This window comes from Anabrus simplex, chromosome 2 (genome assembly GCF_040414725.1).
Source record: "Anabrus simplex isolate iqAnaSimp1 chromosome 2, ASM4041472v1, whole genome shotgun sequence".
Lineage (NCBI taxonomy): Eukaryota > Metazoa > Arthropoda > Insecta > Orthoptera > Tettigoniidae > Anabrus > Anabrus simplex.
This window is the reverse complement of record NC_090266.1, coordinates 256,349,954-256,377,520: the sequence shown is the minus strand read 5'-3', so window position 1 is coordinate 256,377,520 and position 27,567 is coordinate 256,349,954. Positions and strand designations below refer to the sequence as shown.

Below are 27,567 nucleotides of genomic sequence, written 5' to 3'. Positions count from 1 at the left end.
CCTGTAAAATGATGTTTCATCAGGACTATTATTGAAAACTTGTAGAAACTGTGATCGGCGAAGGTGGTACATAAACTGAGGATATAAGCTGAAGTTTGCTGCCAGGCGAAAGGAATTTGGATCATCTTTCTGATACTCTCCAAACTTTTGGCACTGAAAAGTATAAATCAACATAAATGATAACATAATTCAAAAATATCAGCTCAAGTGACATCAATATCCCTCAGGCAACACAACATAGGTTGATAGTTTCTTATTTTGAGTCTGATTTAATAATTTACTACAGAATGGACACTTTACAAAATGAAAACCATTTCATGGACTTCTGCATTCTTCTCTACAGACGTACTATATACCAAGTATTCAAATGAGCCGTATTCTTTCTTTGAAACAGTCAAATTTCAACAGAATTTTGAGTTCTGACAAAAAAAAAATTTTGAAAAAAACGAATATTACACAGAAGAAATTTTTAAAAAATCGGAATTGTCTGAACAAATCCTTACTGAATGTTAATAATGCTACTGGTTTTGTCGCACTAACTACATTGATGATCTTCGGAGAAGATTAATTGTCCTGCAAGAGTTCTCTTATGTGCCCATTATTCTACAAACATGAGACTGGTGTATTTGAGCACCTTCAATACCACCTCAGAGAACCAGGATCAAGCTGGACACTGTGGACTCAGTAGGCGTGGGTACTAAGCATAGGCAAAGCAGAACCATGGTGTCGCTCATATAGGGGTATGAATCACAGGTACTGTAGAAGCCGACACCCCGAACTCTCTTGTTACTAATCACAAACCTATTTGGTACCTAACATAGTGGTACTACGCGCAAGTAAAAGCGATCCATGGTGTTCCCCACGTGGTAATATTAATGAATATCACGTACAATTTAATATTTATCGCGAGTTTTATATAAGTGGCCTATTTTCTGATTTCTTTGTACAGCTGAGGATGGCGCAAAAATGTGTCAAAACTAGTACTGAATATAATTAGAATGTTGTAATTACATCTATAAACAACATTATTATTGTATTGAATAGATGGACATTAAAAAGTTTATTCATTGTAAGCTCAGTTCAATACGGACAAAAAAAATTAAATTTCTTACGTTAACTGGTGGTACTAATCACAAGTAGTCTCATGGTTCTAATTTGACCATCCCTTCATCGCCCCTTTTAGTGACCTCTTAAGACAGGCAGGGGATACCATGAGTGTATTCTTTGTCTGCGTCCCCCACCCACAAGGGGTTGTGTGTTTAGTCCGCAAGAGGTATTTTATTTCCCTCAAGTCCATCGGCAAGCCAGTTAGGACCCCCCTATCCGCCACCTGGGATGCGCCAGCATAGTAGGTTCGTGGGGATGTGTTCTTTGCCCGTATCCCCCACGCACAGGGGGTTTCTGGAGATATGATACTATGATACTACCGGTATTTAAAAAGACCTTTCTGATGACACAGAGCAGTGACCTAATTAATTATCCTTAGTCTTGAGTTCTTCCTTCATGACAGGAGTATGTGCTTACCACGAATCGTGGACATTACACAGCATTTGTTATCATACGCATGTGTTCCGTAATAAAGGCACTGAAATAAATGCGAACTAAACTTTCTAACATCTTGTATTAATTACAATAATGCACTTTTCTTATACAGTTACCAACTTTCAAGATAAAGTTTACTATAGGGATTAAATTTATCAAACATACTGTCCCACTAAAAGGCACTGGCCTTTTGCAGAAAAATAATAAAATAAAACATATGCACACAAAAATGCACCAGTTGAAAATAGGGCAAATAATACGATATTTAAAATAATATTTCCGTACTATTTATTTATTCCTCAGATCTTACAGTAATTAAACCTATAGATCCGTACATCTCTTACATAGTAACCCAAGCAATATATTAAATAAAACTAATGAAACCAAGACAAAATTTAGGCTCCTATTTGGAGACCTTGGCAAAGCTGCAACACTGTATAAGGAAAAGAAATGCCTTCGGCAATATAAGACAATACAATAAATAAAACACATCGCCACTATGTGGAGGTACATAACTTACCCCCATCTTTTTGTGTCAGCAAAACTCGTCTATTCACTTCCTCCTTACAAAGTCATGCGTCTGAGCAAGCAGGCACTGTCCTTGAGCCATGTTTCCATATGCTTGACCTGTCTGCTTACTCTTAATCATGACTCCCTCTACTGATTCATCCTGCTGCACACGCATATCGTTCCTTCAGCCTGCTGAGTTGTGCAATAATCTACTTTTAACTCGAAATATCCTACTCCACTGTCTCACTATTATAGAGCAACAACACTTAATTCCACACTCACCATGCCTTCTTTTTACAATTCTTAAGATACTTGGCCATTCTCTTCTTCCAGTTTGATCACACAGTTCTTTTACTGCACATAAGTATTTGTTTAAATTACCACCCCTGGTCCATTCATTCGCCACCCATTTTATGATTTTCCATTCATCGCCCTGCTTAAGTAGAGCTTGCTCCCTTGGGCTCAATAACTTACTTCTCATTTTTTCTAATACTATACATTCATTCACCAAGTGAAGGTCATTGGATACTTTCTTACACAATAAACACCGTAACTTATCTGCACTTCTAGTCCATCCCTTATTTTTATACAGTCCCATAAACTACCATAACAAACCTCTTCTCTCTGATCTGTTTACATTGGTAAGGCTTATTCTTGCAACTTTCGTGACTCTATTGTAAAGGCTAAGAGAACCTTTCTCCCTGCACTCTGCTATCAGGCGCTGCCTTTGGATGTCCTTTACTCTCCCTACTATCTCTCTCTGTTTGCTGTTCCCCTTTTTCCATGCCAAACTATCTTCCAAATATACCCCATACTGATCCTATCCAAATACGTTTTAATTTTTGTAAGCCAACACACTGTGTACACGTTTCAACTGTTGCTGATACGCCGCTCTCAAAACCAAACTACCTTCTTTTTAGTCTCATTCAGTAATTTAGTAACCTTTTAACGCAATCTGCTTCAATACACTCCCCACACATTAGTAACACACCAGCATTTGCCGTGCACTGCGGTAATTGCATTATTGTTTTGCTAAATCTTCATATAATCTGCTTTAATGTCTTTTTTTTGTCCTCTAAACCCCATACTTCCACCCCGTACAGTACTCTACCCAGCACCAACGTCTTTAATACCAATCTTTTCAAACTATAACTTATACCACGGAATTTTGATTCTAGAATGTTGACCACCTAAAGAGCTGCAGCTCCCTTTCATTTCACCCTCTTAATTTGGTCCTCCCAGCCTCCTCTCCTGTTTATAATTACTCCCAAATATTCCAGTTTGCTTACTTGTTCAATCTTCTCTCCCGGTACCACCCGTATCATTTCATTCCTCTCTTCTTATTCTTACTCACTACCATCACCTTTGATTTGCTTCCATTAATTTTCAGGGACCATAATATCATCAGATATAAACTTCATGGTTTTGATCCGTATTGAATTGTGATGATAATAATAACTACACTTATATTGTAATGGTCCACCTTTCCAATACTATATTATGCAATGTTTATATTACATTTCTAACCTAGGAATGAGTTTCGGCCTTGGCTGGCCATCATAAGCCTTAATACAAATCTGTACAAACACATCCAAATGATATTAAAAGTGTTGAAAACATCTGGTATGAACTATGTGCACAACACGTAAAATATGACAAAATAAAAATCAGGCTCTAAAATTCTTAGATGTGTTGCATCATGTTAAAATGTTCTATTAGTGCTTGATGTTAAATTATCATGAAAATGCAGAAAAGTTCCTGTTGGACATTGTCAATGGTTGAATCAAGGACGGCACACGAAGATATGATTAAACTGGCACGTTGATGAAAGTGAGTAATGAACTAGTATAACTTGGAAACAACCCTCTAAACCCATGGGTAAATAGTGAAAATATTGAGCTTGATTAGAAGTTGGTATTATTATTATTATTATTATTATTATTATTACTACTTGTGAGGTGTGGCTGGTATTTCGATTTATGAAGTTGCTTACGTTATTATTATTATTATTATTATTATCTACATAGTTATGTACAGACTTTATTTGGTATAAATCGTGGTCGTATCATTTATTACTTGTGTGTTGTATGATCTGCCTTGTGTAACAGAACATGCAAGGCATGTCACGATACTTCTGCTGTATGTTTATTAATACGACTTTAATTAATGCAAGAACACGTAATTAGTAGTATGTAATTTATTATTACCTGTAAATATGATGTATAAATCCGATGATGAAATGTTGTGCAACACAGGGTAAGGGCTAGAAGGACGCACCTTTGCCACTCGCGTTTTACAGAATGTTCTATTCATTTATGTATAGGTTATTGGAAACTCGAGAAGATACGAGAAGGCATGCTGTGTCATACTTTTATGGAAGCCTGGCCAGGCAAGGTATATTAAAAAGGCAGTCTTGGGTTGTTGAGTCGAGTTGTGAGTGAGATGTATGGCTTTTCAGGCGTTTGCTCTATTAACTAGCCCACTGATGCTGGGATGTATGCAGGTGAACTTATCAGAAGCCTATTTAAGAGGCACAGTCTGATAATGCATACGGGAGATAAAACTCCACAATGGAATTAATGCCTGCCTAGCAATTCCGAATGGGTAGGGTAGGGTCTGACACATCCCACTCTGAAGAGTCCAGTGTCAGATCTAAGACGAAACGCTGGTTAATAGAGCAAACGCCTGAAAAGCCATACATCTAATTTTTGATCTGATTTTTGATATGCTCTATTGGTGGAAAAATATCTAATTCCCTCCATGGGAACTTAGAATTTCCATTGTGAGTGAGAGTCGTTAGTCGAGTTAAGTTTGTAAACTCATGTTGTGGTTTTACCGTTGAAGTGGTTATGTTGTGTTGGTACCACATGTGATCTTGTGAAGTGTTCAGTGGTCGATTGAGCTCAAGATGGTGGTTCGTTTGATGTTTAACTATTAATGTGTATATACTTTGTAAATAAAACAGTGTACACAATTGACAGCATCTCGTGTGTGCGTCTTTGTGAATACGATAATCGGCGACCGTGATAGGGCGTGAGAATAATTTTTGGTAGTGAATAAAAGTTTAAGTGGAAATCAGAATAAAATGAAAGTGATACTGGAAAATATGTCAGTAAAAAACTTCAAGATGAACTTGCAAAACGAAATCTTCTGACGAACGGCAGTACGAGATCACTGAAGACACGACTATGAGAAAACCTCAGTAAAAACAATGAAGATCCTAAAATGTTTTTTTTATCGAGGTGGACAAACAACCGGACTAGTCACAGAAAGATTAGGCAAATATGACCACAATGTGTTCCAACATAATGAGCATGATACAGACACTCAATTCCACCTTAACAGAACAGATTTCAAAGTTAATTCCACCTTAATGGAACAGATTTCCCACAACATTTCAAAAGTAAATGACAAAATTTCACAAGTTAATTCTGCCCAAACAGAACAGATTTTCAAACAAATTTTGAAGGCTAATACAGTTTTAATCAGACAAATATCTCAAGTGTACACGCAGCAGTGCCGAGAATTAAAAATTTCAACCATAGATGATAAAATTTCGCAGATCAATTCCCAAATTAGCGACATCACCAATCAATTAATGCAGCAGATATTGGACATCAGGTCAAAACGAGGGCAGGTTGAGCAGATCAATAGTAGCTTACGTCAGCTGGAAAGGGACATCTCGAACCTCAAGGAGGAGGTGGAAATCCAGGTTTCCGGCATCAAACAACAGGTTGAGGGGAGAATTTCTGTCATCGAGGGAAATTTTGGAAGCCATATTGTCCCATTCAAAAGTGGTAAAAATCATTTATGGGAGAATATTTTATTTCTACTGTGAATTGGAACATTATTTCGTGAACCAGGAAGGAAGTTTTAGCACGTTGAGTCGACTAGAACCAGTTACCAGGTGCATGGAAATCCCAGCTAAGAGCGAGCAAGAGGGAACGAGCAGATACCGCTAGCCAGATGACCTTCAAATCAGCCGTGAATACCACGTGATCAGGCGAGATATGTGTCTAATACTCGATCAATACGAACAAAGTTATATGACGTCTGACTATGGCAGCCAATCAGGTGATAAATTTAGTGTGAAGTTAATGAAGTGACCAATCGTGTATAATGAGAAGACGCACCCCTGTCTTAAGACAGGAAACTTTACCCTGGATTTCTACCTCTGAACGCGACGAGTGGGGTTTTATTCTGACTTCAACTACAGATGTGAAAAGACGCACTTTGCTCACTGGAGAACTTCGTCTTATTTAGAGCTTCCAACATGTTACAGATAGCAGTTCAGACATTCACAGATTCTATTTACAATTAACTGAAGATATCAAAAGATAAATTGCTTTTCCGTCTCGTCAAACAGCGGTGTGTGTTTGGACTTGTCTCAGACTTAATTTTCAGTTTCAGCTTTCGCAAGAACTTCTACAGAGGAGATTATTGGTTCGAGTGCAAGTCAGGATGCCTGTCTTCCTACAATATGAATGGTGTGGTTTCCAGCGCGCCAGTAGAATGTGAAGCAGCTCAGACGGGAGAGACCAGGATCGATGGTGCGTAACGCGGTAATGCACTAGGTCATCAGCCCGAGTTCTACGATCGACAGTCACCACCAAGTAATATTTAAACATTGTTATTCTTTCTTTCTATTTGTAAAATGTAAAATGTAATGATGTAGCCTCTACTTATTTGCTTACAAGAATTTCTATTAGTTAGAATTTTTTTTTCCATCTCTTCTTTCTTGGTGAAGGTAGTTTGAGATGATGAGTGTGTGTATTTTGAACCTATTAGCTTGTTTTGAGTGAATGTCATCGAGAAATGTTTCAACTGTCCCGGGTTCATTGTGGCAGGAGAAATAAAAGTAATACGACCTCAACGTTAAACTAGGATTATTTGAATAATTTTTATACTTGAATTGAGATCAGATAGGACAGTAATTTTGTGAATTCCATTATATCAGAGTTCATTCCTTGATTATACGACGTATGGTTGGATTCCGAGCGCGATAGAGTCATCTGTGATGTTGTGCAGTAGCTTCCGCATGTATGATCTCGTGCGGCCAGGAATAATAATAATAATAAAAATAAATTAACCTAATTATCGCGTAAAGGAACACCTAAGGTCATGAGCGTAATAATAATTATTATTGAATAAGGTTGATATGCGCTCATTTGTATTAATTTAGGCCTGGGAAATGGCAGTATCTGACCGATACATTTATATATATTTTTGCTGTGCTATTATAATTATTTGACTGGTAGATGGATATTATATAGAATTTAGCGGATAAGTTGTGCATCCATTATTGAGTCAATTTAAGAAGAAAATATGTTACCTGACATAATTTCTTCGTTGTGAGTGCAGATTAATTGAGAGCCACAATTATGGTGGAAGGATAAAAATAAATATCACAGCTCATGAACCGTGTGTGCGTAATGTTAATTCTGACCTGTGTTTAGGCAATTTTGTCGATTTTCGGATGATTTCTGCTCGTAAATTTTCCCTGAACATCGTCGTATGACTGAATTCTTCAATAAAGTGATAATCATTGCTCTATTACATCTCAAGTTGATGAGAGGAATTTCCCACGATATTGTCATCATGAGAATATTTCCCCGACTTTGAATAAACTTGAAAATAATAATCAAGGGCTAGTATTCGTGTAAATAAGTATATAATATTTCCGTGTATCTTTGTGTGAATGTAGTGTGTGTGATTTGTCTGTGTTTTGCTCATTGTAATTTTACAGTCCATATTTGTGATGATGCTCTTCACTGTTTTCGTGGATTTTTGGCCAATTTTATGCCAACTTCAGTGGTTCACTATTTAACAGAATATAAACCTTTAATGAATTTTATTCGTTTTTAAGGAAGAATAGGGTCTTAGCTAGCGAATACATATAAATAAGTATAGGCCATGTCAGTGGATTGAATTCACAGAATAGAATTTGTAAGCGTGACATAACTAATTATTATCAATCAATGGGTAAATGTAGGTTAACATGATGTCAAATTCCAAGTTATTATGTGAAGATCAACTAATGAATAATTATAAAAGGGAATTTATTAACTAGTTTAAAGGTTAAGGAAGACGATTCAACCATAATTTCATGTGGAGAAGATTTTTTATTTAATTTTTAGAAAGGAGTGAAAATGATCATTTTCAAACTCCATTTAAATGAAGTCCATTGAGGAAGGAAATTTTACTTTTCAAATCATTTAATTATTAATGGAAGAGATAATCTCAAATTAATTATTATTAATCATTGAATTAATTTTCAACTAAAATCTAAATATTATATTTACAGACTCAGGCATTTGCTGTTCCATTTATCGATGGAGTGTCCATGTTAGTAACGACATAAAAGAAGAGGAGTCATACGAAAGTTCCTAGATTTTGTAAATTATTTGTAGAATTTGAGAAGAGCAGTAGTTGCAATAAGTGTGTGAAACCTATTTAGCTTTCTTTCATTTGCCACTAGTTCATCATCTATCCCTGCACTTAAAATTTTCGCACAGCCGATAAGCGAACGATCTACCCCAGAATATAAACCTTTAATGAATTTTATTCGTTTTTAAGGAAGAATAGGGTCTTAGCTAGCGAATACATATAAATAAGTATAGGCCATGTCAGTGGATTGAATTCACAGAATAGAATTTGTCAACGTGACATAACTAATTATTATCAATCAATGGGTAAATGTAGGTTAACATGATGTCAAATTCCAAGTTATTGTGTGAAGATCAACTAATGAATAATTATGAAAGGGAATTTATTAACTAGTTTAAAGGTTAAGGAAGACGATTCAACCATAATTTCATGGGAGAAGATTTTTTATTTAATTTTTAGAAAGGAGTGAAAATGATCATTTTCAAACTCCATTTAAATGAAGTCCATTGAGGAAGGAAATTTTATTTTCAAATCATTTAATTATTAATGGAAGAGATAATCTCAAATTAATTATTATCAATCATTGAATTAATTTTCAACTAAAATCTAAATATTATATTTACAGACTCAGGCATTTGCTGTTCCATTTATCGATGGAGTGTCCATGTTAGTAACGACATAAAAGAAGAGGAGTCATACGAAAGTTCCTAGATTTTGTAAATTATTTGTAGAATTTGAGAAGAGCAGTAATTGCAATAAGTGTGTGAAACCTATTTAGCTTTCTTTCATTTGCCACTAGTTCATCATCTATCCCTGCACTTAAAATTTTCGCACAGCCGATAAGCGAACGATCTACCCCAGGAGATCCTCGCTCACCGGCCGAGCTGAGCCCGGCATGACGGGTGCAATATCTCTAATACCAATATAAATATAATTCCCAATGGGAATCAACGTCTATATCATCTGATGGCCAAGCAGGCATCAATTTTTGGTAATGAGACAAAGTCTCTCATAGTACATTGGCACTGCCGTTGGCTACAATTAGCCTATGCAGTGGCCTCCACGGTATGCACTACCAGCCATGCGTCTTGGTAGGTGTGCTAGGTACCAACTGATGAGCCCAGCCTAGCACATGGGGGCGAAATGCTGGCAACCAGGAATGAGTTAGCTGGACAATTTATAATGTCCAATAACAGACTATTTATACTGGTATTATAAATTTACTCATTCGAAACAAATATTTCAGATTCCCAATGGGAATCAACATCTATATCATCAGCCATATCTCTGCCGTTGAGGGACATTTTCTGAGCCGTATTTCTGCCACTGAAGGAAAGTTAGAAAACCGGATTTCGACCATCAAGGGAGATGTTCAGAATATGAGAGAGACCCTCTTTCATGCGGTAGAAGACAGATTAATTCGAACAGGGCCTATCACCACCCCCTCAACCCCCTCAAACCGAACCGGCAATACAGGACACCTAGACCCAAAGGTGATTAAAGAGAGCCTTCCGGAATTCCACGGGAGACAGGAAGAGAACCCGACTAGCTTTATCAAGGGATCAGTCAGTCTACTAGGAAGGACTAATCTACCGGAGGACATCTTCGTTCAACTCATCACACCGCAGTTAAGAGGGCAAGCCGCTACTAGGTGGAAAAACTTTAAGGGCTTAAACTGGACTGACTTCAAGAGGGAATTCCTTGCTAGGTTTAATTCCGAAAGGGTGAAAAGCTCTGTGAAAAGAAAGCTACTGACTGATGCACAACCCACGGACATGAGAGCTAGCGTGTTCGTCCTCCAGAATTACCAGCTCTTCAAGCGGCTGCATCCTGAAGGAAATGAGAACAAGATCCTACCAGACATTGTGTTTTTTTTTTTTTTTTTGCAGGGGCTTTACGTCGCACCGACACAGATAGGTCTTATGACGACGATGGGATAGGAAAGGCCTAGGAGTTGGAAGGAAGCGGCCGTGGCCTTAATTAAGGTACAGCCCCAGCATTTGCCTGGTGTGAAAATGGGAAACCACGGAAAACCATTTTCAGGGCTGCCGATAGTGGGATTCGAACCTACTATCTCCCGGATGCAAGCTCACAGCCGCGCGCCTCTACGTGCACGGCCAACTCGCCCGGTACCAGACATTGTAGAGCTACTCCACGACAAGATAAGACCCCTAGTAAAGGTATCGCAACAGAGATCCTCCAGATCTAACAGTATTTGATTTTTACTTGTGGGGTAAACTGAAAGAAAAAATTATCAGGCAAATCCTCACACATTGGAGGAACTGAGAGAAAACATTACATATGAAATCAGAAACACTACAGTGGCAGAACTCATTCGCATCACACTTAAAGCAAGGCGGCCACGTGTGACATAAGTTCGGCTGAGGCAGCTCCCGTAGCGCAGAGTACAAGCACCATGCTTTCGGTCTTAGTTTATATGAGAGACCATGTATGTATGTATGTATGTATGTAAAGTCCTCAGCCCAAGGGCTGGTTGGATTCTCAACAGTTCCACCATTAGCTGTCACAGATGGTCTAGGCATCACTGAAGAGGCGTACTCGTACTAGGGAACTGTCATAGATGGCCTAGGCATCACTGAAGAGGCGTACTAGGGAAAAGAGGAGCGAGGTAGTTTTTGCTGCATTCCTCACTGAGCCAGAAGTTGCTATTACATATTAGTCTGCCAAACCCACCGAAATGCATGCACCAACCGACACTATCAGTAACATTTTCATACCATTCATAGCAGGGACTGGCTGGATAAGGAACGGCATTACTAGCATCGCTCATACCTCAGTCACTGTCACTTTCATATTGTCAAAGGAAAGGATAAGACAGAGATAGGTCGACAAAAGTAACAAAATTGCTCTAGCCCATACCAGAAGACATAGTGTACTGTAAACACTATGTCTTGTCAGCAAAGGCATACAAAATGTATTATGTACCCATACTGACCTATGCAGCTGAGATCTGTACAATGACAAGCAGGGAGGAGAGTAGAATTCCAGCCAGTGAAATGAAATACCTAAGTAGTATGATAGGAAAAACAAAGAAAGTCAGGTTGAGAAACGAAGAGGTGAGAAGGAGTTCGGAATGGAAAACCTAAATTAGAGAACTGATAGCAGTAAACTATTACAGTTTGAACATGAAAACAGATAATGGAGATGTTCGAGGGAAAGACAGTGAGAGGGAGACCTAATACAAGGTTGATCGACTCAACAACGAGGCGTGCAAGAAGAAGATGATGATGATGATGATTGTTGTTTAAAGGGGCCTAATATCTAAGTCACTGGCCGATAAAGTGTAAAAAGAAGAAACCTGGACTGGGACAAAATGATGGAAGAGGAATGGTAGAAGGGGAGAGGAAGGTGGAGAAGTGCCATAAATGCCACGAATCGGTAGGAGCTGGATAAGGGGAAAGGAGGAGGATATACAAAACAAAACATGTTGCCTACCATTCAAGGGACAACCAAATTCTGTATGTAGAAGGGTACTGTCTTACCAAAGAGTCTTACATCTCACTTACTTTGCAAGTCACAGAGCTGCAGAAAACTGTCCCGATGAAAATTATATAAACATAGCTTGCATATGTAATAAAAACTACTAATATTGTAAAAAATATGATAAGATTTTTAAAAACTTAAAGAATTTTTTGAGAAGTCCCTCCAGCCCTCCTCTTTCCAACTATCTTTCCTTCACTAATTTAGTTCAGGGACTGATATTCAGACAGGCAGGTACCTTAAAATAGAAATCAATCTTAACTTGTATTCACTTGAGAATAAATACATTTACCATAAAATTACAGAAAATGGCTAAAGGATTAACTAACCAATCTGATGAGCATTCGATCCACCCAACGCAAAACATCAGGTCCGTCGTCTGTTTCAGCTCGAAAAACTACCATCCTGGCCATGAGGACGGCTGCTGCCTCTTGATCAAACCCAGCACGTATATGATGTAAATTGGCAGTAGCATCAGCCCAACTGTAACAGAGAATGTTTATACAGAGTTGACAAATTTCTCAACTATAACAGAAATAGTTTTCAGAAAGTTAAGAAAACAAGAGAATTTCACATCATAGGATAACTTCAGCCACTTGTGAAATAATGCCACTTACTTCCGAGCAATAGTAGTGACACGGACGTGCCGCTGTCCACTGGAGTGTTGATACTGTGTAACAAATTGAATGCAACCACGGCCACCTTGTGGTATTGGTGCTGCATGCTGTAACAGAGATACTCCTCTCAAGGCAAGAACAAGTGTCACGGTATACATCACTCAACCACAAATAAATTAATTTGAAGAGAAATTATACTGTACTTCATTATTAATATACCTGATTCACAACTTCAAAGAAGAAAGCACATGTAGTGTTTGGATTGAAAGTACAAAATTTCCACTGGCATGTCCCACCAAGACCAATCTCTGTGTCAGAAACACATGCTCCCTTAGTTTCGAGAGATATACATGGTCCTATGGCTCCAGATACTAAAATGGAAATAACATGAAATCTCTTAGGATGAATATTAATACACAAAAGACATCATACCTGTTAGCCATCACTTAGTAAAGGTACAGCTATAGCAACAGAACTACATACAACTGAAATTAAAATGTAAAAATTAATTGAGCTAACAAAACACTGACATGCATGCTGGCAAATCAGAATCAACATAAATATTCAGGAGGAAAACTAAGTCAATATACATAGCATTTGGAATAATCAAAGTTTCAGACATATCTAATTTACTAACCATTAAATCTGATTGATAAGATGGAAATAATTTTCAAGTCAAACAAAATGTACAAATAAAAATTCTTGAGTGTGACCCTCGATATCATTCCCCTTTATCCTTTACCTCCCTCGCTTTGGGTACCTACCTCCCTCGCTCAGTGGAGGGGACCCGTCGCGGCTTCGGCCCGGCGGGAAGGTTTTAAACGAACGCAGCCAACGGCCGTAGCCGTGTTGAAACACCGGATCCCGTGAGATCTCCGAAGTTAAGCAACATTGGGCGTGGTCAGGAGTTGGATGGGTTGCCACGCGCTGTTGGTGGGGGGTAAGGAAATGGAGGAGCGGAAAGGAACTGGCCACCCTACCGCACGTAAACTCCAGCTCAGGAACACCTCTGCGGAGGTTCGGAATCTGCCTTACCTTACCTATCCAGATGCAGTCGTGTTGGGGATATCCAGCATATCCAGGGATATCAAGGGACCAGTTCACACATGGGATACATTCGATCAATTTCATATAATAGATCAGCATTTTTTTCCGTTAGAAGAACAATTTCAACATATTACTGCATAAAATAATTGCAGAAATTACAACGCGAGGAGTCCCATAAAGGCTAAATTACGCCGATCTAGACGACATTTTATCACCAGTGAACTCGTTTTTAAACCATCACGTGCGAATTTAGCGTTTCTCATCATGTTTATTCTTAAAAAACAGCAACATAGGCTATAATAAGAACTCACCCTGATATGAAAAACTGATTTTATCATAAACAGTCTTAATATAATCGAGCGTAGGTATGTTGAACAACGATTTTTAAGAACATCTAATTACCATATACTATTTTTAACATTTAAGCCATCCATTCCGTTTTACATTTTAAACAATCTGAATGATAAAAAAAAAAAAATTGTTTTAATAGACATAAATAATCTTATTGATTATTTTTAAAGTGTTAAATTTATATATTTTTACCAATGTATATTAGACATTCTTTTGTGATATACACCAGGATCAGGGCCCTGACCCACCAATGATTTATGTTAACTATTGCTGATGATGCTCACAAAGTTGAGTGAAACATGTCCAATTTGTGATTAAATGGTTTCATCCTAAATATAAGGATTTTGTGTATTGGAAAGGTGGTTCATTAATTATAATAATTTGATACTCTGAACTCCAATACGGTTGGAAAATGAGATTTATAACTTGTAAAGTGGCACACACTGACAAAATGTCTTAATATGAGGAAAATTGCACCCTGTTGGGTTCCACAACAACTAGCCGATGTACAGAAATGGCAGCGGTATGTACTGGCTGGTCCACCTGGAAAGATACCACAATGAAGGAAACACATATCTGCAGTGTACTGTCACTATGGATGAGACGTGGGCACGAACCTACAAGCCTAAATTAAAGTATCAATCGAATGAATGGTGTCACCCAGGTTAACCACGTCCATAGAAATTTCAACAGGAATCCAGTCGGTTGAGGCTTATGCTGTCTGTGGCATACAACTATAAGGGTGTTATTCTTACACATGCTCTGTCTGAGGGAAAAAAACCATCAACAGAGAGTACTACTGCCGATTTCTGGAGCGATATCTGCGTCCGGCTATGCGGCACAAACGTCTGTGATGTTGACCAATGTTGATCTCAAAAATTACTTATCCTAGCAGTCACTTTGTCCGGTGGCAGGTAACAGCACACTATAAACACAGCCCTACCTTATCTAAGGGTGGCCTGGACCACAAAGACACTCCCAATCTCCTGCTAACTCTGGCTGGGAAACTGGTCCCAGGGCAGCTTTAACAGCAATCACAATCTCTTCCCCTTTCACTTTGCTACTATGAAGGTGATGTCTATCTTTACATTACACACAGTAATCAGTGGACAACAGTTCACTACCACCAACAGAATCATTTAACCAACTTTCAACTACGCAAATACAATCTTGTCTGGCGTCATCAAAACAGAGGTTGAAATCTGTCAAGGTATCACACATGCTCCCTATATTTTGGTAGAAGAAATTCACACCACCGTCATGTCAGGGTCCTGGGTTCAGTTGTGTATCACTGGAGAAAGCAAATAGAAGCGCACAAATCGCTGGACCAGATATCTTCAGGCTAGAGTTAGTACGTTGTTTTCTCACGGACTGGCTGCCTGGTAGTGACGTCACCAGATAGTTCCATTTAAAGCCAGCACATGGGACAAAATACAAAACTCCAATCTGTTCACTAGAGCGGTTTCGCAACATTTTACATATTTCGTGTCTAAGTCTAACACCTTACAATTTATTAAAATTTGTATCCATCTTATTCAATACATTAAAATGTTGTCAAGATGAAATTACAACATATATTTTATCAGAACTAGTTTCAACGCCTTATTTTGCGTCATCATCAGCTGATATACATTTTAGGAAACATTGGCAAACACATGAGTTTATCTATGTCACATAAAACAAATTTTAAAAGACATATTATTGATGATCTAAAAACCGTGTTACAATTCTATTGTTTCAAAGTCCATATTATCTGAGACTTGCGAGTATTAAACTTTAAGTTGATGACGTCCGATGTAAGTTGGTTTGCTTCCTCATAAATTAACGTGGGTTTAACAAGAACAACCACTAAAAACACAATCTTCTTAAAGAAACATTAGCTCAGTTTTAACAGTTCTTAAACCGTAATGTAGAATCATATTAAAATATTTCAATAAAATCTTCAAGCCGTTATAATGGAGCAATCAAAGTGGAAACGAGCAGTCGGTGCTTTAAGATGTTAACAATTATCTCATTCCCAGTTCGATGCGGACCTAAAATAATAGGAATCCAGTAAACTATCGCTTAACTGAAAAGGCAGGAATATGAAATTTAAGTCTTATAACGCAAACATTTATGTGACTCACTTCAAAAGATCATTGTCCTTGCGAAGCACCGAGTAGCTTAGCGAGCCGTGTTGTGTTAGCAATCAAGTGTCCAAGGTTGGTTTGGGCCGAAGAGAGGAACTAGGGGAAAGAGGGAGGAGCAACTGAGGGGCGGCAACCAGTTGGAGCTCCGGAGGGCATGATCATAAAAGGCAACAAGTAAAGCTATTGCGCATAATATGAAACACAGTCTTATTGTCCGGAATGTGTACATTTTTTAAAAAAAATAAGGAAATCAAAAAGAATATTTGATTTTTTGGAAATTTCATTTAAATTAAGGTTTGGATTTAAATACTGATCCAGGTGTATACAGCAGCCCTCCGTAACATCCAGCAAATCTCCTTTTCCTAAGTTCTCCAAAATCTCAATGTCCTGTTCTATAGATGTGAATTTATGTTTTAGATCATATACATGCTGGCCTACCGCGGAAAATCTGTTATATTTTATTGCATTGGTATGTTCCGTGTATCTAATTTTAATACTTCATCTTGTATGACCTAGATATGTGCACCCACAGTCGTTACATTTAAATCTATATACTCCCGATTTGGTATATGGGTTCGATCTATTAACTGAAGTTGAATTATGCAATACAACTGTATTATTATTATTATCAGTACGAAATGAAACCTTCACATCATGTTTCTTGAAAACATTAGTAAACCTATATACATATCTTTATTATAAGTAAAAGTTGCGAATGCCTTATGATTGGGTTTGTCCTTGACCAAAGTGGTTTGTAAGCAGTATCTGAACTTGTTAATAATACGTTCAATAAAGCAGTCACTAAAACCATTAACCTTAGCTATTGAACGTATTATATTGAGTTCTTTATTCAAATTAGCTTTTGTCATAGGGATCTTAAAAATCCTGTTCTACTAAAAAACTTTTTTGTTGTCCATGATGTATGTTTCCAAAGAATCCAGATAAATCTCCGCCAAGATTCCCGAGGCCGGAGATCCCATTGCCAATCCATCCTGTTTATAAATGACCTTGTCAAAGACGAAGTAGTTATTGTTTACAAGTAACTTAACCAATTTCATGAAATCTTGTATTTCAAGTTCACTTAGCTGACTGTAGGATCTTAGATTCTTAAAAACAATAGGAATCAACTTATTAGTACTAATACTCAGAAACATGTTGACAATATCAAATGAATGTAAGGTATGGTGATCTTGTAATTTGAAACTGCTAAATTTATTAACCAGTTTTATAGAGTTCTTAATGGATTTGTTTGCCGTAAATTTATAGTGTTGTTTAAGGAATTTCTGAATGAACTTAGCTAATTTATACAGAGGACTAGGTCTGTAGTTTATTATGGGTCGAATGGGAACCTTGGTCTTGTGAATCTTGGGAAGTGCTCTCGCTGATGGAAGGCCCGGGTTCATATTTACTAGTTTTTGCTTCTCCTGTTCGGTAAAGAGGAATGAAGTATTCTTTAACGTTTGCTTTAACTGACGTTGTAAAGCTTGCGTTGGGTCTTTCTTGATCAATAAAAAGTTTTCATTATCGAAAAATTGTTTAGTCTTATGAATGTAATCATTTTTATGCATAATAATCGTCACATTCCCCTTATCTGCTTTGGTGATAATGAGCTCCTCATCTTTAACCTTCTTTTTAAGTTCTATAATACACTTTTTATCAATACTGGTGTCCTTGGAACTGTAAGTGGCATTATCTTTATTACTAGTAACTAGACTATTGTGCAACTTTCTTTTTAAATCTAATCTAATCTCCTCCTGTACCTCATGCGGAAGTTTACTAATCGCAACCTCCGATTCCACCACAAGTTTTGTGGTCTTTTTAGCTAGGTTGAAATTAGGCCAGTTATGTTTTGGGCCTTTAGAAAGAATCTGGATATCTCTCTCATTCAAAATGGTCTTGGAAAGGTTAATAACCAGTGTATGAAAACTCCTGATTAAATCTTTATTAGGATACTGTTTAGCTTCTACGACTGGTTTCTTGTCACTGAGAGACTAGGTAGTGCATTTGTACTGCCAGTGGCTGCAAGTAGCCTACACAGTGGCCTCCATGGTATACACTAGTCATGTGTATTGGCAGGTGTGCTAGTTATCAACTGATGAGCCCAAATTGGCACACTGGGACAAAACGCTAGCAATCAAGAATGAGTTAGCTGGAATAATCTATAATGTCCAATAACGGACCAATTATATTAGAATTATGAATTTACTCATGTCGTAGGTACGACATCGTAACTGGTGTAAAACTTTCAATTATGATGTCTGGTATATTTTGGTTATATTTTATTAAATGCTAAATTATCATTTATTAAATGTTAATACGACTAACACATGGTTTCCCTGTAAATATGTACTATAAATTTGTATAATCTCAAATACATATTGTGTATAAGTTTAACCTCAAAATCTATATAGTCGACAGTCTAGCTTCTAGCTTGAGCAACTGTGGAGCGAAGTCGCGTGGTGCAGTGCGTGCCGTGAACATTGTCAGTATTGAGCAGTACCAGGCCGCGATTGGGAAATGGCAGGTGAAGCAGAGGAAGGAGGCCAAGAATGAGCTGGTGATAAGAAAAGAAGAAGTAAAAATGGGTGAAGCGGCACTGGTAGCAACGGTGATAGCTGTGTTGCTGGTTATTGGGGGGGTGGGGGTGGAATTAAACCCAGGCCCAAATACCAGCGGAAAATTCAGCATGGAGGACTTGGCAGCACTTAAGGTGGTAGTGAGCGAAGTAATACAAGAAAATTGTCAATGGGGTAAGGTACAAGAAATAAAGCACATGATGGAAGAGCAGAGAAAGGAGATAGGGAACATGAAATGGTTAGAGACGAAGACTGAGGAATCGAACAGGAGAGTGGGCAACAATGAGAAGGAAATAGAGTTATTAAGAGGGAAAGTGAAACATCTAGAAGAGGAGGTGATGATGATGAGAGAAGCAGAGGGGTACAGGCAGGAGAGAATGAAGAAAGCCATATTTATATATGGTATGGAAGAAGGTGAAAGGGAAGGCAAGATAGATCTAATCTCCAAAGTGGTGGAGGTCATACGGGATAGGATGAAAATAAACTTCAGTGAAGTAGACATAGACGATGTGGAGAGAGCGGGAAAAACTAAAGGACGGAGGCCAATTAGGGTAAAATTTTTCTCTACCCTAATGGCAAAAATTGTGATAAGAAATGATAACAATTTACAGGCCCAGAAAGTAAGGATGAAAAGAGACATGGGAAATGAAGGAAGTGAAATTATGAAGATTCTGAACAGACACATGTGGAGAGTGAGACAACAAGGCCTAAAGGCCCGAGTAAGAGGTCAGAGGCTAGTGGTGACGAATGGAAGATGGGTTAGGGAGCACTCAGTGGCGCAGCTGAAAGAGATGGACGAACATGTTAGTTCTGAGGGGGGGAGAAATGGCAGGGCCAAATGGAAGGAAAGAAGAAGAATCAACGAGGGGTGGAGCAGAGGAAGGAAACGAGATCAACCCAGGTGAGAATGGACAGTGCCGTGTGGATACAGAAGATCAGAACAGTGAAGGGGTGAGTGAGGGTGAGCAGCAAGAAATGGCGAGAGCAGAGTGCAGTGGTTTAGTGAGCAAGAAAGGACATGAGTAGAGTGATCGACAGGAAGGTAAAGCTGTTATGAGCAGAGGAAGAAATAGAAGTCTTAAAGACTTGTGGGGTAAAGTATGTAAAGGGATGGAGGATACGGAGGGGAGGGAATGCTATAGGTTGGCATAAAAAAGGAGAAATGGAGATAGGGGATGAGGGGGCAAGAACTACAAGGAGTAAGAATAGGGGAGGAAATTTAGAAGGGAGGGAGGGAAAGTTACAACTATATTGGAAAATAGGATGTGTGAATATTGAGGGACTAATAAGCAATAAGGTGGGTTATTAAGGAATGGGAAGACGGAGGAGAATTGAACTGGTATTTATATGTGGTTAAAAATTCCTGTGAGAGAAAAATGGAAGGAGGAGAGTCATAGGGTGATGAAATAAGGGGGTATGTGTTTGGAATGGGGATGTGTGTTTATATATGTTTATGGGGGTTTGGTTTAACAGTATTCAGTGGGTTGAGTTTGTTTGGAAATTTTAACAGTAAGTGAAGTGCTGGTGATGTGTACATAGTGAAGAAGGTAGAATTCGAGCCTGAAGGTTGAGTAAGACCAAGTGATAACAAAAGGCATTCAGTTTGTGAATTAGTTGAGTAAGTAAATTATATGGTATGTTCGAAATGTAGAGGCCTTACCGATTGTTAGATTGCAGGATAGTGCGCAATTGTTGTCATTTGGTGTACTTACATCCAGTGCAAGTGGGTCAAGGAACAATGAATGCAAAGTAAACAACTGTGTATGCAAGGACTTTAGCTGAATCTGTTGTAACGTGAAGTCAGCGGATTTTGTAGAACTATCTGTTGTGACAGTCATGTGGTGAATATTATTATTATTATTATTGTTATTACAGTAGAAGTCTGTTATAGCGAGAATTCATAACAGCGGAAAATTTACTCGCTATAACGGATTATCGTTATATCCGATTATTGTATAAAAGTCGGAAAACACTCCCATGCACATAAAAATTGGTTTGAAACGGCAATCAGTTTGTTCAAAACTTGCATTTCCGGAGATGATATCCACACTACGGCTTACTTCTTTGTTATTTTTCGAAATCCGATACTACGTGGAAATGTATGTTTAATTTCATTCTGAAAAAATGTAGTACCGTATTTCTCCGAATCAAAGATGAATCCCACTTTTTCCTTCAAAAAATTTAAATCGCTCAAAAAGTACTTTGTAAATTCATATGAATGCCTTGTTGTACAGTAGGCCTATGCATTTTTAGACTATTTTTAGACGCCGAACATTGACTTTCGTCATGCCGTATTTCTTTTTTTTTTTTTTTTTTTTTTTTTTTTTTTTTTTTTGCGGCTGCACAATTATTATTTCCGCGGGTTTAAGGACCATTAACTTAAAATTGGCATCATAATACCGAAGAGAACCCGTTGAATATTTGCCGGCAATGCCTATTCCGTGCGTCTCTACAATACGACGATCCATCAGGAAATTATTCTTGCTGTCTATAAAACTGTTACTTTTACTCAGCGTCAGATATAACCGGCTACCGCTATAAGCATGTCTCGCTTGCCGGGTTCGGCCAAATTCAGCGGCTAGCGATGTATAGGCCTAATCGCGGACGTTGAAAGTCAACGAACAAGTTTATTGCGCCACGGTATGCCCATTCCGCCCTTGCGTTTTTCGTGCACATATCACACAATTTCATCTTAGACTTCTTTAAAGCGTCCTTGTTGCGGACCACTGAATGCATTTTTTGTACAGTACGGATTTCTTTTAGCTCTTTGTCTTCACACTAATGCCAAATATTGGCTTTAGTTAGGCCTATGCCGTATTTTCTTGCGGCTGCACAATTATTCTACATTTCCGAGTGTTTAATAACCATTAACTTAAAATTGGCATCATAATATCGACTAGAACCCGTAAAAAGTTGCCGGCAATACCTTTTCCATGTATCTGTACAATACGACTATCCATCACGAAAATATTTCTGTTGTCTCTAAAACTTAATTTTACTAAGCGTCATGTACAATAGACGTGTTTTAACTCTGCCACTGAGTAGCCATGGCCTTTCTAAGAATTCGAAGGGTCGCATGTTTTGATGCCATTCTGCAGATTTGAGAAACGTTTTTGTAGAGGCTAATAGAACGCCATTCTCTCTTCACTATTTCCCGAGATCCATTGATGTTACACACAGGCATTGTACAACCGGTTGTCGCGGCTAGCGATGTACAGTATAGTAAAGAGGCGGTCGTTTATTTTCAACGAGTTCTGTGCGCGTGTGAAAAGCAGCAGCGTGGTTACCGCTGTAGTTGCCAGTGGTATCCATTAAGTTACTGTTAGGCCGCGAATGCTACAACCCTTGAGTTGTCGCATGAGATTCTGAGAAATAAAAAGTCTTGGATTCGGAGAAATATGGTATCACTCCAGAGGTTTCTGTGGCAAACGCCTCAGATTTCTTCAAACAGCGTCACCTAACCTAACCGTATATGTATCATGGAAATGATAACCTCCTCGCTAAAAATGTACATGTAAATCGCCTTTCCAAAATTTAACTAGACGCGAGAAGATATGAAATATCTTCTGATGTACTCTGCCATATCTTCAGGTGTATCACATTCTTACTTAATTTCCGTATATAACATTAAAATTAAGATATCGTTTATTTCAATCTTTATTTTTAACGAGTTAACAAACTGTTATTGGACACATTTACGCATTTATTACGAAAATATGTTCTCTTTCATTTCAAATTTACGGAACAGCTGTCGACGCGTATTACTAATCGACTCCGACATCGCCTTTGAATGTCGACGAGAGAACTCGCTAGTGCACATAGCGAGGAAACGATGCCGAAGGTAATAGATCGCATGCATTATCACCGCTGGGGTGCATAAATATCAGTAACGTAAAAAATCGCGCGCGCTTAATCGCTCGTAATAACGGATGCGTCAGTGATAGGGTTCTCGCTGTAACCGAAGGACGATACACAGTTTCATATAGGAATTTTGAAGGGACAGTAAAAATCGTCGCTATAACGGAGTTCTCGTTATATGCCGTACTCGCTATATCGGACTTCTACTGTCGGATTTTTATTTTTATTACTATTAGTATCATTATTTTTATTATATAATTGCATCGTGAACATGTATTTGGGCTGAATGCCTGTTATGTTCATTAATAAATACTACTACTAAAAATCTATATAGTCGAAAGCGGTAGAAAACTCTATAATGTCCATATATTAAATTTATTCTACTATAATTTGGTATTTATGAAGGGTTCTGGAAACTTACTGTAAGGTTTATTATCCACACACTTCAGCACAAAATTGTAGTGTAGGTACAGTATATTTAGATAGTGCCGTATCTTGCCTGCTACATTCGTGTGTTATCTTTCGTGTCTATCTATTAGAGCGTAGTTCTAATAATAATTTGTCTAAGCATTTAGCTTTGTTGGTAATCTCTGAGTACAGTAGTTCTTGCAAATTTCATTTCAGTTTGTACTTATTAGTGACATACGGTACTGGTATTGTAATTAGGATAGTCTGAAAGTAGGTTAAAAATTACTGTAGTGTACTGTACAGTAGTATACGAGTAGCCTAATATCCTATCGGAATTTAGTGTGCTTATTTAATTATTGTCAAATATTTGTGTAGTACTGGTGTAGTAAAGGTATCCGTAGAAACTCTTACTAAAATTCTGTTGTTGTAATTAGGATAGGCTTAATTGCAGTTTGGAATTGTGTAGTTCTTGTGTTTTCCTTTAGGTATTCATGTATTCCTTTAGATATTGAGTAATTGATAGCAGTTTTTATCCTATTAGGGGTTGTAGGATAAAAAACAGTAGTATTGTAGTGTCGTCATATATTAATCACCTTATTGTTGTGTGATCTTCGAGTACTATCCCAGACAATATATCCCTCCGTTCATTTATTTTTAGCAAATAAGTTATTTTATTTTTAATATCATTTTTTTCCGTAAAGAATGGCTAAGGAGCGCGAGTGTACGAACTGTGGGTGTGGCGAGGCATTGAGGGGTATGAGGGAGGAGTTGGAGAGTTTGAGGGAGATAATTAGGAATCTCACAGAAGACAGGAAGGAAGATAGGACTCCCTCAAACAATGTACAGGTTACAGTAGGTGTACAAGGGGGAGGGGAAGGAAAGGGGGGAGTGTAGAAGAAAGGTGGTCTAATGTTCTAAGGGGAAGGAGATTGCAGGCTAAGGGCTCTATTCAGGATCAGAATTCAGGACGGGTGTCTGTGCGAAATCGGTACGAGTCACTCCATGTAGAACACAGGGAAGATGAGGGACAGGGAACTGTTGCTGAGATGTGTGGAAGTAGGAGGAAGGGAAAAGGTAGGAAAGGGAAATGTTGAGTAGAGGATAGGAAAAGACAGGTGGAACAGGGTCATGGGAAGGAGAAAAGGGAGGAGGAAGTAGCTTCTGCAGCTATCAGGAAAGACAGGGCTGACCAGGAGGGGACGGGATCAAATGAGGTGGGTAGGGTTGATGCTCTGGTCATGGGGGATTCCATCGTTAGACACGTGGGGAAAGTGTGTGGAGGAAAGGGAACCAGGGTAGAATGTTATCCAGGAATTAGGTTGAGGCAGATGTTGAGGAAAGTAGAAGAGAGGGAGGTGGGGAAGAAGAAGGTGGTAGTGTTTCATGTTGGTACCGACAATGTAAGGCAAGCTGATATAAATAACAACATAGTTGGAGATGTGTGGGATCTGGTAAATGTAGCACGGGTGAAGTTTAAGAAAGCGGAGATTGTTATTAGTGGAATACTGTGTAGGAGGGATACTGACTGGAGGGTGATTGGGGATTTAAATGAGACTATGGAGTGGGTATGTGGGAAACTAGGAGTGAAATTTCTAGATCGTAATGGGTGGGTAGGAAATAGGGATCTGCGCTCAGATGGCCTTCACTTAAACCGCAGTGGTACGTATAAGTTAGGAAATTTGTTTGGAAGGGTAATAGGGAGGTACATTCAGGGAAACAGGGTGGCCTAGGAAGCGGTGATAAGGGAACAGGGAAATGGAAATCAAGTAGGGATGACATAAAATTGTTAGTGTTGAACTAATGTAAAGAAAGGAATAGAATTGAGTAATTTAATACATACATACTTACCAGATATTGTAATAGGAGTTGAATCATGGCTAAGAAATGATATAATGGATGCAGAAATTTTCTCACGGAACTGGAGTGTGTATCGTAGAGATAGGACAGGATAGGAATGGTGGGAGGGGGAGTATTCATTCTGGTGAAAGAGAAAATTTGTAAGCCATGAAAAAGTTAAAGATGAGACACATGAAATTCTAGGTATAAGGCTCATTTCTAAAGATAATAGGCAACTTGATATATTTCGAGTGTACAGACCGGGAAAGGTTAGCACTGACATGGATTCAGAATTATATGATAAGATAATCAGCTATGTAGGAAACAAGGAAAGAAATGTGATTGTAGCGGGAGATCTGAATTTACCAGATCTCAATTGGGAAGGAAATACGAACGACAGGAAGCATGACCAACAAATGGCAAATAAGTTAATATGCACAGCTGATTAAGAAAGTGATGGAACCAACCAGAGGGAAAAATATCCTGGATGTGGTGCTGATAAAACCAGATGAGCTCTATAGAGAAACTGAAGTAATAGATAGTATAAGTGATCATGAAGCTGTTTTTGTCATAGTTAAAAATAAATCTGATAGAAAGGAAGTCTTAAAAGTAGGACTATTAGGCAGTACCATATGGCTGATAAAGCAGCCTTGAGGCAGTTTCTAAAAAGTAACTATGATCGGTGGAAAACGGTAAATAAAAAAGTAAACAGACTCTGGGATGTGTTTACAGAAATTGTTGAGAAATGCGAAAACAGGTTTGTACCTTTAAGGGAGGTAAGGAATGGTAAACACCCACCTTATTATAATAGAGTTAAAAATGGCTGTGGAAGTAAGGAGAAATTGAAGGAACTTATTAGAAAATCGAATCTAGCAAAGAAGGCAGCTAAGAATTACATGATGGAAAGTATATTTGGCAGTCATACAAATTTTAGTGAAAAATGGAAGAGTATGTATAGGTATTTTAAGGCAGAAACAGGTTCCAAGAAGGACATTTCAGGAATAATTAATGAACAAGGGGAGTGTGTATGTGGGGATCTTCAAAAGGCAGAAGTATTCAGTCAGCAGTATGTAAAGATTGTTGGTTACAAGGATAATGTCCAGATAGAGGAGGAGCCTAAAGCTAAAGAAGTATTAAAATGTACATATGATAACTGACATTTACAATAAGATACAAAAGTTGAAAACTAGAAAAGCGGCTGGAATTGATAAGATTTCTGGGGATATACTAAAGACAATGAGTTGGGATATAGTACCATATCAGAAGTACTTATTTGATTGTTGTTTGGTCGGAGGAGCTATACCAGATGAATGGAGAGTTGCTATAGCAACCCCTGTGTAAAAAGGAAAGGATGATAGACATAAAGCTGAAAATTACAGGCCAGTAAGTTTGACATGCATTGTATCTAAGCTTTGGGAAGGCATTCTTTCTGATTATATTAGACATGTTTGTGAAATTAATAACTGGTTCAATAGAAGGCAGTTCGGTTTTAGGAAAGGTTATTCCACTGAGCTCAACTTGTAGGATTCCAGCAAAATATAGCAGATATCTTGGATTCAGGAGGTCAAATGGACTGTATCACGATTGACCTGTCTAAAGAATTTGATACGGTGGATCATGGGAGACTACTGGCAAAAATGACTGCAATTGGACTAGACAAAAGAGTGAGAGAATGGGTTGCTATATTTCTAGAAAACAGATCTCAGAGAATTAGAGTAGGTGAAGCTTTATCTGACCCTGTAATAATTCAGAGGGGAATTCCTCAAGGCAGTATTATCGGACCTTTATGTTTTCTTATATATATAAATGATATTAGTAAAGGAGTGGAATCAGAGGTAAGGCATTTTGCGGATGATGTTATTCTCTATAGAGTAATAAACAAGTTACAAGATTGTGCGCAACTGCAATGTGACCGCGAAAATGTTGTGAGATGGAGAGCAGGCAATGGTATGACGATAAACGGGGGTTAAAAGTCAGGCTGTGAGTTTCACAAATAGGAAAAGTCCTCTCAGTTTTAATTACTGTGTTGATGGGGTGAAAGTACCTTTTGGGGATCATTGTAAGTATCTAGGTGTTAATATGAGGAAAGATCTTCATTGGGCTAATCACATAAATGGGATTGTAAATAAAGGGTACAGATCTCTGCACATGGTTATGAGGGTGTTTAGGGGTTGTAGTAAGGATGTAAAGGAGAGGGCATATACGTCTCTGGTAAGACCCAAACTAGAGTATGGTTCCAGTGAATGGGACTCTCACCAGGATTACCTGATTCAAGAACTGGAAAAAATCCATAGAAAAGCAACTCAATTTGTTCTGGGTGATTTCCGACAAAAGAGTAGCGTTTCAAAAATGTTGCAAAGTTTGGGCTGGGAAGAACTGAGAGAAAGAAGGAGAGCTGCTCGACTAAGTGGTATGTGATTAGAATAACAACTTACTGTTATTATTCTAATCGAATATCATCAATACGGATCAAAAATGATATTTATTACATGTAATAATAATAAGTGGTATGTTCCGAGCTGTCAGCGGAGAGATGGCGTGGAATGACATTAGTAGACGAGTAAGTTTGAGTGGCATTTATAAAAGTAGGAAAGATCACAATATGAAGATAAAGTTGGAATTCAAGAGGACAAACTGAGGCAAATATTCATTTACAGGAAGGGGAGTTAGGGATTGGAATAACTTACCAAGGGGATGTTCAATATATTTCAAATTTCTTTGAAATCATTTAGAAAAAGGCTAGGAAAACAACAGATAGGTAATCTGCCACCTGGGCGACTGCCCTAAATGCAGATTAGTATTGAT

The 27,567-nt window shown here is 38.2% G+C and overlaps 1 protein-coding gene across 3 annotated transcripts in view; it reads right to left on the bottom strand.

Moving 5' to 3' along the window:
* Sec23 (transport protein Sec23) overlaps positions 1 to 27,567 on the bottom strand; it is a 286,316-nt gene that overhangs the window by 66,743 nt on the left and 192,006 nt on the right. For all 3 annotated transcript variants that reach the window (XM_067140550.2, XM_067140551.2, XM_067140552.2), the window contains exons 9-12: positions 12,777 to 12,928; positions 12,558 to 12,664; positions 12,270 to 12,423; positions 2 to 153 (exon numbers count right to left, since the gene is read on the bottom strand). In XM_067140550.2, coding sequence (XP_066996651.2) covers positions 2 to 153; positions 12,270 to 12,423; positions 12,558 to 12,664; positions 12,777 to 12,928 — 565 coding nt within the window. The remainder of the gene's footprint in view (position 1; positions 154 to 12,269; positions 12,424 to 12,557; positions 12,665 to 12,776; positions 12,929 to 27,567) is intronic.